Source organism: Emys orbicularis, chromosome 5, assembly GCF_028017835.1.
Source record: "Emys orbicularis isolate rEmyOrb1 chromosome 5, rEmyOrb1.hap1, whole genome shotgun sequence".
Taxonomy (NCBI): domain Eukaryota; kingdom Metazoa; phylum Chordata; order Testudines; family Emydidae; genus Emys; species Emys orbicularis.
In genome coordinates this window covers 13,877,402-13,890,231 of record NC_088687.1, presented here as the reverse complement: position 1 = coordinate 13,890,231, position 12,830 = coordinate 13,877,402, and the positions used below count along the sequence as shown (strand labels likewise).

Here is a 12,830-nt window from a genome sequence, read left to right as displayed (position 1 = left end):
CGGGAGGTATTGTTTAAAAATACCCGTTCAGTTCCTGGAGGAAAGGAAGCCGGACTGGCTGTGATGCTCCTGTACTTCCCCCTGATTGTCAAGGCAGTGTTCAACCTTACTGCTCTTCTGGACTCTGCTGCTGGCCAAAAAAGGCTCCTTCCCTCTATGGCTAGCCGTGAAGCTGCACTCCATCTTGACTGACATGGCCCTGAACACAACTCGCCTATGCTACTCATGAACTCCTCGCTTGATTACTGCAATGCCCTGAATCTGGGAATGAGTGGGGCTGCTCTGAGGAGGGTCCAGCTAGTTCAGCATGTGTCTGCCTGCTTGCTTAGCAGTGCATGGAGACATGAACGCCACCGCTCAAATGCTCCAGACTGCACTGACTGCCACAGAAATTTGGATTTAATTCGATCTCCTGGGTTGGCTCTTCCAGCCACCCAATAGCCTTGGGTCCAAGTTCTCTCCAGCAACATCTCTCCAATAACAGTGAGGTCTTACTGGTACCACAACAACTGCAATCATCAGGAACAAGAGAACTATAAAGATAGAAAGTGAGAATGGTGAAAGCAGGGAATAGGGGTTTCTCTGTGGTTGGCCCACAGCTGCTACTAGAGATTAGAATAGCCTTGAATTTTACCATGTTCCAGACTCAGTGTAAGACCCATCTCTTGAATGTAGCTTTTCCCCATAACTACCGCCTCAGGGAAGGTGATGGGGAAGAAAGAAGTGGGGCTGGACGAGAATCACTGGAGGAAACAGAACAAAGACAATCCATTGCTATGTATTTAGAGATAGGAGGGAGTAGAGGAAAGAAATGCAACATGTTGCTTTTAGATGCTGCTGGCTTTGTAAATTTTTGTAAGGCTTCCCAATACCACAGTGATGAGCACAACAAACAGAGAGGTAGAGAAGTCCTTCAGGAATGAAGCCTGAGTAGATAATTTTAGTGTGTGCTGTGAAAAGGGGAGAGGTTGCTGAGTGGTGGAGCGGACTTCAGGCTTACAAGATTATGACTTCTTGGTTTCAGTTCAGTGCAGTCCTTCAGTGCTGGCCTTCATTTTAGGATGTGACAGTGCAGTGGTAATTGTTGGACTCTACCTTCTTGTGTGTTTCTGCTTAGGGGGAACAAACTATTCTGTGCAATAGACCTTTTACCTGGTATGTCAGGTCTGCACATAGGATTTTGACATGATTGGAGATGCTGAAAAAGGAACTGTAGTGCCTGAAACAATGCCAGAAGAGACATTTACTGCATTGTCTGTAGTGCTGTTGTTGAAGGAGGGGAATGTTTCATGTATTCAAGCCCAAATCCACATTCAAGCCCAAATTCACAAATTCACTCCACATTTCTTGATTGGTATATTTTTCATGATTGCATTTCATCCCCACTACCAAATAGGTTTGAATTTGAGATAAAAACATGTTTCCATGCCAGGCCTGTATCAATAGGGATGAAATATGATCCTGATGGAAATCCGCTTGCAAAATCTGGAGTAGAATTTTAGGGCAGGAATACATGACATCTTCGCAAGGAGAAGGAGGATAACTCACTTGTTGTAGGACTGGAAATCTTCTCTAAATTTAAATATATCCCATTAGTTATATAATCCACCTTGCTATCATAGTGCTATAAAACAAAATCATACCTGTTTAGTTTCTCTAATGCAGTACGATTTATACTATGCGCTATTTTAATGTAACTGAAATATTCTTATTGATGATAAAAGTATTTATTCGGGTTTTGCAAAACACAGAAACATGCTTGGAAAGTGTCACTTTCAGGCACAGTCCCCTGTCTAAATGAACCTTAAAAACCCAACTGACTTGTAATGCTACAGTGGTAAAGTTCATAGGGTAGGGTATATCTGTGACACAGTGCGAGTTGTGAGTATGTTTATTTACCATGCTGCTGGCTAGTATTATCGACTGCTCCTTTGGTTGTTAGACTTTAAAAGTTTTATCATGTCATGTAGCCAAGAGGTTTAAATTTGGAACAAATGGGCATTTATGAATTCTGAGTTTACAATGAAATACCAGTGAAGTTGCATAGTCTTGTCATGTGAATAGCAAAGTAATCCATTGTGATTACTTTTATTATTTTCCTGTCAATGCCAAAAGCAGTTGTACAGGTTTAATTATGAAGTGTTACCGAGGTTTCTTATGATGCTATATTTTTTAGGACATGTCTTCACTGCAATGTTAGCGCAAGCTATAACTTGAATTTTCCCCCTAACTTGATGCCTCTCCAGTCCCCGCTCACAAATTTGTATCTCAGATTCAGGAGTGCTTGAAGCTCGAGCTGTCCTGGCAATGGGGACTGGGGGAGGTGTTTGAAGCTGGAGTGCTGCTGATGCTCAAACTTCTCATGCTGTGAGGATGCAAGAGCTGAGTTACAACAACTCATCAGCTGCTAATCCAGTCGCTCTGAGATGCTAATGAAATCGTTCTGTGTCGCTCTCCAGTGTCATTTTGCCATCTGGTTGCTCTCACTTGAGCTAGGCAGCTCCAATGGAGTAATCTGAGTGAATCTGACTAACTCAAGCTAACTTTTGCAGGCAGGCAGGCCCACAGGACTTGTGGGTCATTTCCAAACATTCCTTTTGGCTGTTTTCACTTGAGCTAAGACGACAGCAAATATTATTTGCTGCTATTTTAATAAATGATGATAGTTTTTTAACATCTTAAATTTGTTTCCATTCTTAGCTGTTTAAACACCACTTTCACAACGCTTCATTTTCTGTCTTCTCTTTCAGATAATAGTTCAGTATTTAATGAGACAACAGCAGCGTCAGTTGATTGGCTGACCAGTTCCTCTGCTGAGAAGGTAAGTGAGGCTTACAGGAAAGCCGGCATTGAAAACCTCAGTGTGCTGTTCAATTATGTGTTTGGAATAGATTGGCACCTCTGCTCTACTGGCTCTTTTACTCCAAAAAATGGATTAAAAATAGAGGGGCGGTTTCTAAGCAACGTTCTAGTCCCATTGCAAAGAGCCAGAGAGGGAGTTATTGCTCCTTTTATTAAAAATAATCAAAGCACAATCCCATACTGGATAGTTACTCCTACGTTGTTTTTCCAGCCTTGCTTTGGGAACATGTGATGTATCACCTGCTGTTTGTGACTGTGGCCTTGCATGGAAAAAGGTGGCACAGGTGTAAGTGAGCTTACCATCTCACTTTCTCTCCCGTAACCATGATGCAGCATATCCAGTACTTTACAACTGAGTTTTATTTTAAGTGTTCCTCTTACCTGTAGTGCGATTTGTGCACCTATGATATGTGGTTTGCCCACAGAGATACGCTCACTTCTTTCAGAGGCCTTTTCAGCCGCTAGCAGTGCAGGCATAGGAGGATAGGTGCCTAATTTTACAAAATATATTATAATTCTGGATACCCCAAAAATCTGAAACGCTAGTGGAACTCGCGAGATGTGTGCAGACGTAAACCATTTGAGCTGCATGATTTCATGTCACTTCCGCCTTCCCTGCCGCTGTATGTTTATTGTCCATCTTAGATCTTAAAAACTTTAGGGCAGGGAGGTTGTCTGTGATGTCTTAGTGCCATGCTCTCCTATGGTGCTATATGACAGGTTTCAGAGTAGCAGCCGTGTTAGTCTGTATCCGCAAAAAGAACAGGAGTACTTGTGGCACCTTAGAGACTAACAAATTTATTAGAGCATAAGCTTTCGTGGGCTACAACCCATCTGAAGAAGTGGGTTGTAGCCCACGAAAGCTTATGCTCTAATAAATTTGTTAGTCTCTAAGGTGCCACAAGTACTCCTGTTCTTTTTATGGTGCTATAGATATAGTTTGGACACCATTAATATCCTCACAGTGGTGTTACCTTTTGCCTAATAGGAAACAGCATCATAGTACCAAAGTTAATGCTGTAGTATTGTTAATTACTTGCAAACAGTAGGCCTCATCCTTGTGATTGGGGTTGGTCCTGCTTTGAGCAGGGGGTTGGACTAGATGACCTCCTGAGGTCTCTTCCAACCCTGATCTACTATGAGTCTATGACTGTATAGGTCCGCACTTGTGCCCATGAGGCCCATGGACTCCTTGTGGCTGGAGGGACCTTCCCACGCAGATCTGCTCAGGGTTGTAGTTCTAAAGATGTTAACATGGACCGCGGTACTAGTTCTCTCACTACAAACTTTAATTTGCTGTAGTTTGGGCACATGAGAGCTCACCTGGGAGGCAAACTTTTGGAAGAGAAGGAGAAAAGATTAGAACTTGGTGGTTTCAAGCTTTTGTTTGGTTTTCCTGAATGAAGACTAAGTTTAAAGCAGGAAATTTAACCTAAGGATGCAGAGCTGCTGGCTGGGTTTTCTTCATTATTATTTTTGTTTTTGTTTCTATTATAGTAACACCGAGAGGCCTCAACTGAAATTGAGGCTCTGTTGTGCTAGGCACTGTACAAACACCTAGTAAGAGAGAATCCCTGCCCTAAGGTGTTTACAATCTTAAATAGACAAGACAAAGGGTGTGTGGAGGGGAGGAGACAGAGTCCAAGTGACTTGCCCAAGGATACCCAGCCGGTTGATAGCAGAGCCAGGAATAGAAGCTAGGTCTCCTGATTCCCAGATAGTTGCCCTGTGCGCTGGACTACGCTGCCTTCCTGGTGTCTCCTTTTAGTTTTCCATGATTTTGTTACTGTGCCTATGTGCAGTCACTGTGGTACTTCAGCAGCTGAGTTCCGCTCTTTCACTGGGACTGAAAATTGGGTCCTAATTGTTCAGCTTCCCTTCATAGTAAATGATGCTTTTAAAAATGATGAGCAGCCCCAAGCGCTAGTACAACACTACCTGTCAAGGCTCTGGAGGCCGCCTGTCAGGAAAAGAACGCCAGTTGCTACTTCAGTTTCATTAAGAAGAACAGCTCTTCTCGCTATTTGTGGAGTTTGCATTCGATTTTCAGGCTTGAGGAATGGCTGGAGAAGTGCATAAGGGGAAAGTGACTGATTAATTTAGGGGGGTGAAGATATAAAAAAAGCCCAGTTCAGAAGAGGAAGCTGGTGCAAATAACCCAGCAGGTCATATTTCCAGATGCTCTTCTGTGGGACAGGGTCCACAGCACCAGATATCCCCCTCCCTTAAAGCCCCACATGCTACCATCCTTCCTGCGACTTAGTAGGACTGGCCGGTGCTCCCTTCAGAGCTGATCAGCCAGAGAGAGAGACATCAAGCAGCGCTCTCCCTACGGGACCTGAACAAGCTGCTTCGGTAGCACTCCCAGCCAGGGGGAGTTGGACACTGGACCCAGAGATTAATACCTGTTCCCTTGCATGTGCCAGTGTAGAGAAATAACTCCAGGACCAACTCAGTGTTTTCCCTCAAGCACTAAGCTTCCTTATAGTTTTAGAACAAAACAAATTGTTAGGGGCACATGACGATGTTAGGACTGGGAAGAACAGTCCTATTATAAATCCTTGTAGACAGTTAGCCAGGGAAGCAAATGTGCTGAATCTTTGAATGTACTGTGACAAAGTGAGAGAGCTTCAGGGTACTTCTTGGAGTTGACATCCCACTTGTATCTGAAAATGGCATATCTCATTTATCCGCTGGTGCAGAACCCTTACCAATGTACTTCCACTGACAGCCAGCCACGGTGGAAGGTCATCTTGTTGGTCCATGTGTTGCCCGCTTGGTGCTTACGGTCTAATCTCAAAGCTGGAAAAGGAAACCTGTAATAAAACATTGTGCTTCTTTGGGTAACGACAGTGCAACCAAGTAGTCCAAAAACTTTCCATCTATTTTAAATCTATGAACGGACTCTGGTACTTCAGAGTACAGAGCCCTTCAGTGTACCTGTCAGTTTCAGATATGCTGCCTCTTGAATGATTTAGTTAATGGCAAATGCTTCTGATGATGGGTGTTTGTTTTATTTTAACGACATGGTAATGGGGAAAGGGCTCATGAGGAAACCTTCATTTTGTCTCTTGTGTGTCTGGTGACCCGAACCCTCATTTTCTTTGGAACATTCAATTAACGCTCTAGAGTTGTGCATTTATGAAGCCATTGGCGTCCAAGACCTAGTGGTTTAACCCTCCAGGAATACACATTCAAAATCAGCATGTGGGAGGCAGGCACAAAATCTTAGTTCTGTCTTTATCTCCCTGCTCTGAAAACACCCACCCACTTAGCCTTTTGTTCCAGGCTTGAAGTTAGCAGTCCAGGCAGATAGGGAGAAATCCTGTTGACAGGAAACCCGTTTTTGCTTCTTTGTGCTTCAGAGCGAGAAAATGCTGAGAGAGCAAATGTGGCAGCACCTTGTCAGGTAGATAACTGATAGTCTCCCCCCCTTCCCTACGCCCTCCATCATTGTCAGCAAAATCACACCTCAGTTCAACTACAACTTTCTGGATTGGTGAAATTTGCTGAGGAAGCTGCAATATAATACAAGCAGCCTTCCAACACAATTTGATATGTGGTCAATGTTTAGTTGCATGCCTGATGTATATTGATACATGTATATAAGTGTATGAGATACTAACAGACACATACTGTGGTTACGTGTGTGTATCCTCCAACAGTAGGCATCTCCGGGTTGTAAATCAGTACTTTTAAAATATCTCCAAGGTTTCCAGTACAATTTTGTCTGTCCACTAGTACAGTATTCCACTTCTAAGCAACTGATTTTTTTTTCCTGATTCCTTGTGTGGTTGTTTAAGGGAATGCCATCATATTGTATCTCCTGTTTCAATCTGAAAATGTTGTGACTAGTATAGTAATAAGCAACATCTAAGATTCCTGTAACTAAAAAGATTAATAGTCTTCTCTTTTTGTTTGTTTGTGGACTTTGTGCACTTAACAGCACTTTGTATATAGCTCATTTCACTGCTTCTATTAGTCAGTTTCCTCCATTTGAGTTTTTTTGCAGCATAAGGCAGAAAACATGTTTTTGAAATAGGAAAATGTGACTGTAAACTCCCCCCAGAATTGGCAGGAGGTTCGAGGATAGGTGTAGCTACCTGAAACTACTTCAGTTTTGTTTAACACTGTATTTTGAGTGGACTGTGTCCCTTTAAACTGCCCACACCTGTTTCTCACAAGTTTATTCTGATGATGCACATACACATTTTGTATTCTTCATTCCTTATACATTCATATTTGTTCTCTCCTTCTCACCACACTGACATTGCTGAGAATTATGTACACATAGGGAGAGGAGAAGAGAACTCCATAAACTCTGCTGAGTATTAGGCAAGAGATCATTTTCTGACATAACCACGCAAGGAAATGAGGAGTCTATAATGTAATTATAAGTACAAATTGTGTTCCTTATTGGGAATTACAACGTTATTATCTGTTTTAAAATATTTGAATTCATGTGTACGCAATTAAGATTTGCTCACATGCAGAATCTTTTCCAGTGCTACTATAAAAAAGGGTCCAATTCAAGTCCCACAGAAGTCAGTGGAAATATTTGTTTTCAGTAGGAGTTGTACTGAGTTCCAGGTGAGCTGGTGCTTTAAACATTACTTCAGGGAATGCCTTAAGACTCAATACAGAAACATTCCACTACTGTGCTTTTCTAATGGCCCCAAAAAGGAAAGTCAAACTTTATCTTGTATATTGCCACTAAATCCATGCAGGGTCTTTATGTATGGTACAACAGACAGCAGAGCTGAAAGTCAGGGGGTCTCTCAGATAGATATATATAAAAGAGGAACACTTTCCTGTCAGGTGTTGGGTAACTCCACTTGGGGGAAGAATTCCATAGATTTTTTTTGCCAGATTTAGGCAAACTTATTTTTATGTTCAGTTTTTCAATGGTAATTAAACCAAGATCAGTGAAATCATACATCCCCTTTTCTCAAAGGAGGTGGCAATTTTATTGTTGGCAGCTACAGTTTTCTGAACAGTACTAGATGCAGCAGTGTTAAAATGAGTCATAAGAAATACAAGGCTCAGATTGCCTGACGATGCCCAATACAAAGTCTGGTAAGGGAACTGTTTTGCAGTTCTGTACTTTGCAATTTAATGTGATTACCGAGACGTGCATTTTGTGGTGGAGTCTGGTGTTCTCTGGCCATTTTGTGCTCTGCACACACTGGTAAACTGAGGGTTTCTATGAAATATATAGAGGGACCCCAGAACTGAATTAGAGCTTTGTTTTCAATATAAAACCAGGAATGTGTGAAAGGCCAGTGTGTTGGTTCACCGGGTGTAGGGCTACACGTTACCCAGAATTAATCAGACTTTGCATCAGTAGCTCAACATACTTCTACCCAGACCAATAAAACATGAGAACTTTGTGGAGGTGCTGCTCATAACTCCGTTACAGAGGGGTCTGAGCTGCTGCTGCTGCCCAGACCTTGCTCTGGAGTGGAAGCCTCCTACTGTCAAACGACATCAGGCAGTCTTGGGACCCACTTTGAGGAAGTGCATGGGGTCTCTTCTGCTAGAGGGCCAGTGTGTTGTGGCTTCTCTGATAGGAATAGGTTTTGATTAGGTGGTGTGGGCAAGAAGTGAACTAGAGAAAATTAAATCTGAGTGTCGAGTTTGGGTCTCAGGCCAGCTGTTCCACTTGCACATCAGAACTCTGCATCTGGTTTCCAACTTGATCAGGCAAGCCACAGGGAAGCTAGACAATGATTGGCTGAGGGGGATTGACAAAGATTGGGGAGGCCCTGCCAGTGGAGAAAGAGGCAGTTCTCCTTATCCACTGGAGAGGACAGGGATGAAACGATATTCTCGCTGAAGAGGTTTGTATTGTTGGTTGGTATCACTGACTTACATTTTAAATTTAAAAATCTGAGGGGGAATCCAGCTTTGCCTTTTGTTTGTGCACACGCACCTGCCCTGCTGCCCGGTTTATGTTCACTCGCTACTCAGTGAACAGCCACACCACTGCAGAGACTTTCATCCTCAGAGCATATCATTGTAGCTCTGGGCTCTCTGTTCCAGCTGCTATTTTAGTGAATAGCAGAGTTAATAGAGCACAGCTTCATGGGATATTTTCTTTGCTCTTTAGTACAATAACACGATTGACTGGCCATCTCTGACAAAGAAGGAGTGCTGGAAATATGGAGGCTACCTTGTGGGCAACAACTGCAACTACGTCCCTGACATCACCCTCATGTCTTTTATCCTCTTCTTTGGCACCTACACCTGCTCCATGGCCCTGAAGAAATTCAAAACCAGCCGTTATTTCCCAACCACTGTAAGTATCTCTCTGTTTATCACGTGGGGGAATTTCCTTATTCCTCCAGAGCACATATAGTATTGTACTCTTGTTTGCAACCCCTCCTTTTGCAATAGATACAGCGCAGAAGGACAAATTCCAACACTACGTGGGGATGCACATACTGACACCAGATCCTATTTGTTGAAGTTTGTTGTTGGCAAAATTGCTTATTTTTCAGCTCTAAACTTCCAAATGTTCCTGGAGGGCACAAGTCAGACAGTGGAAGAATTGAAAACTGGCTGGAGTCTGTAGTGACAATAACGCTTAAACAGACAAGAATTCTAAGCTGAGGGGTGCAGTGATACAGTTGATTAGTACACATCTCATCAAAGCTTTTGCTTCCAGCATTAAGAATTCACCAATGCAGAGCTCTTAGTTTATACAGAAAACTGAGCTGCCAGTAGTAGCCAAAGGCCATTTTCAGTGTCCTGATAGTAAAGCTGAGTGCTGCTCCCATTGCATGACTGGATACCTGGTGATCAACAGTCTCCTGGGTGGTATGCCTGAACGTATAAACAGAAATCACTTGATCAAGGGACACAAAGGTGCAGCAAAAACATAAGTAAGCAACTTCCTATCTGTACAAAAAGAAGTTAAAATAGTCCAGTGTCTCATAATGCCCTAGAAATAAATCTATCTAGAATATGAAAACAGACACCTCATAATATTAAGGTTGCAAATTTTAAATGCTCAGAAGTCAGAATATGAAAAAGTTATGGTCCTAGTAGTAATGTTACCTCAGCCATGATGCATTTCCTATATATCTTGTGGTATGCATTTAACAGCATAAATTCTATTGAATGAAAAAGCTAATGTTCTCATAGCAATGTTTGCTCTCAGCCATATTTTACCTCTTAACAGCCTAGATACTGAAGTCCTCTCTCTAGATCAGGCACAGCATGGGCAGGTAAAGGAGAGACATCAAGTTTCCTCACCATGCAAATGTGCTTCTATCTAATCAACAGAAGTTGGTGCATTAAAAGCTGTATCTCGCCCACCTAGTTTGTCTCTACCTAGAACAGTCAATTTAGGTTTTTCTGTGTATCTAAGTACTCACTTGGGATGAGAGACTCCATTCAATCTCCATTTCCAGCTGGTCGTCAGCCACTTTGCCGTTTCAAGGGAGATGTGACAGCTCCCCAGAAGACGTTCTACTTCTTGCAGTGGTGGCCTCTAACAGTAGTAGCAGCAGCAGCACTGGGGCTGTCTCAGCAGTCCTAGGAAAACAGCACTACTTCCGTTATTGTCAGTTTGTATTTGGGAGGTTTTCTTTGTGACCATAAAGGGCTAGGGACTGAATTTCTATTTTATAAAGGAACCATTGGTTCTGCAGAAGTTGACTGCACATGCCCAGAGCTCTGCCGTCTTTGAGCTAAAGCTTCTCCTCCTACATGAGGTGGCTTTCTCGAGCCCTGCACCTATAGATATAATAATTTTAGTGCAGATTGGGTCTCTTGCTCTTCATGCTGAAGGCAAGTAGGGAGATATTTGATCTCTGAATAGAGGTGTTTCAGTAACACAGCTCTTAGTACCTCTCTCCGGACAACAGACTCTTAGCCAACTGATACATAGCCATGGTGGGTCAGCAAAAGCTGCTTGTTCTGTTTGCCCAGAGTCACAGTGACAGCTGTCAAAGGTGAGAGAGGTTGTGAAAAAAGTTCTACTCCTTCCCTTTTAGAGAACCCAGTTTTCAATATTTTGGACAACAGCGTTCCCTGTCCCCAAGATCCAACCCTAATTTCATCAGAGCGAAAACTTTAAAAACAAGGGCACTAGTTTCAGGTTTCTGTACATAACAAAACTCTCCCCCTCTCTCTCTCTCTCTCTCTCTCTCTCTCTCTCTCTCTCTCTCTCAGAACCCCCCTGTGGCATTCTGAATGCAATAGGATTTATAGTACAGCGATGTTTATGCTCCTGCAGCACTGAAATGGAACTTTTATTATTTTTAATGAAAAGAAAACAAATTCCACCCTGGCTGGAATGTAGTTCAGTTTATCTGTAACCATGTGAAGCTGGGGAGCCTGGGAGGAAGAACGCTGAAAAGTTGACATAATAGTCTATAAAAGCCCAATGAGATCTGGCTAGTTAAATTTCAAGAGCCAGACCCTCAGCTGGTGAAAACGGTCACAGCTACGTTGACTTCAATGGAGTTACAACAGTTGACACAGGTTGAGGATCTGCCCGCAATTTCTTTTCACTTCAGTTTTGTGGTTCATTTATTACCTTAACACCGTAAAAAAGAAACATCAGGGTGTGATTTTAAAATCTCTTCTCTTCGGTACATAGCACCACACCCATATTGAAATGTTTTCTGCTCCTTTCTTTTGAGTTCCTCTCTCTGACCTCCCCATGTGAGTCCCTTGGTGACTGTTTCCATTGCTGATGTGAAATCTTGATTTCTTCCTTGCTTCTATAGTTTCATATTAAAGACCCAATCTGCCTTGCAAAATAGGCTATATTAAAAAATTGTTTCGGGAATCAGCGTTGCTAAATCTCTTGATTTTTACCTTGAGACACATGATCACAGAAGAAACTCAACTTCCTTCCCCCCCCCCCAAATGAAAGTTTCTAGCCCTGATGGTAGCAATGAAAAGCTTGAAACCATAAACCCTAAAAAAAAAATCAAACATCAGGAGGCAAATAAAAAGAGCCCAATATTTATTTGTTTAAAATTTCATTATTTTGGAGAGACCTGATTCATACTTTTTGAACCCTTGTTGGCAATACGGGGAGTGATCTTGAAACCCCTTTAATTTAATATGGTTGTACAAGACCGTGTGAACAGGATGAATCTTACACACACATACACATCTCTCTCGCACATGCATGCAAACAAAGATATGGCCCATCCATACTGGTTGGTAGCAAGTCAGCCCAAACATTTTAGTTCAACCTGTTTGCAAGATCAGTTCCTGAAGGTAGTTTTAACATGCTATGGTAATGGTATTTGTAACACTGTTGCACTCAAGAACGAGAGAATTTCCCCTCTCTCCTTTCTTCCCTGACACCTTCCTTCACTTGTAGACAGACTTGTAAACATTCCTTCACTTGTAGACAGAGCACGCTTGATACAGAAAATTGAGACACAGTAGAAATGAAACCCTTTGATGATGATTTTTTTTAATTCTTAGGACCCCAATTCAGGAAAGCATCCCTACTCAATTTTTCTCTGCTTAAAGTTGAGCATGTGCTTACGTGCTTTCCTGAATTGGGGCCTACAGCTGCACTTTAAATTATTGTGGTCTATCCTGCAGCACACATGGGCTTGTCAGCCTGCTTACTGGCACCTTTACAAAATGCCCATAGGACTGTGGGGTCATTGAAGTAACAGAACTTGCTAAGCAACTGAAACTGAAGATGCTGACTGACAAACGTCTAGACAAAACCTGCGGTTGGTTAATTGAAGCCCTTGTGGGGGTGGCTGCAGGTGTAAACCGAGTCTGTCTTGGAAAATCCATTTTTTCTCTGCTGTAGGTTATTCTTTACCCAGCAATCCATGAACATGAGCCGCAACAGTTAGGTTCCTCTAGCAGGATTGTGTTTTTAAATTTTAATTCTCAGGGTTGGGCTGTGCATTGATCCGTACAACACAAGGCAGGTAGCATGAACCGGGAGTTAACCTGTTGCATACAAGAGACACAGCTCC

At 42.5% G+C, this 12,830-nt stretch overlaps 1 protein-coding gene across 2 annotated transcripts in view; it reads left to right on the top strand.

The window, feature by feature from the left end:
- Nucleotides 1-12,830, top strand: part of SLC4A4 (solute carrier family 4 member 4) — a 224,516-nt gene that overhangs the window by 178,948 nt on the left and 32,738 nt on the right. For both annotated transcript variants that reach the window (XM_065404796.1, XM_065404797.1), the window contains exons 14-15: nt 2,751-2,821; nt 8,972-9,160. In XM_065404796.1, coding sequence (XP_065260868.1) covers nt 2,751-2,821; nt 8,972-9,160 — 260 coding nt within the window. The remainder of the gene's footprint in view (nt 1-2,750; nt 2,822-8,971; nt 9,161-12,830) is intronic.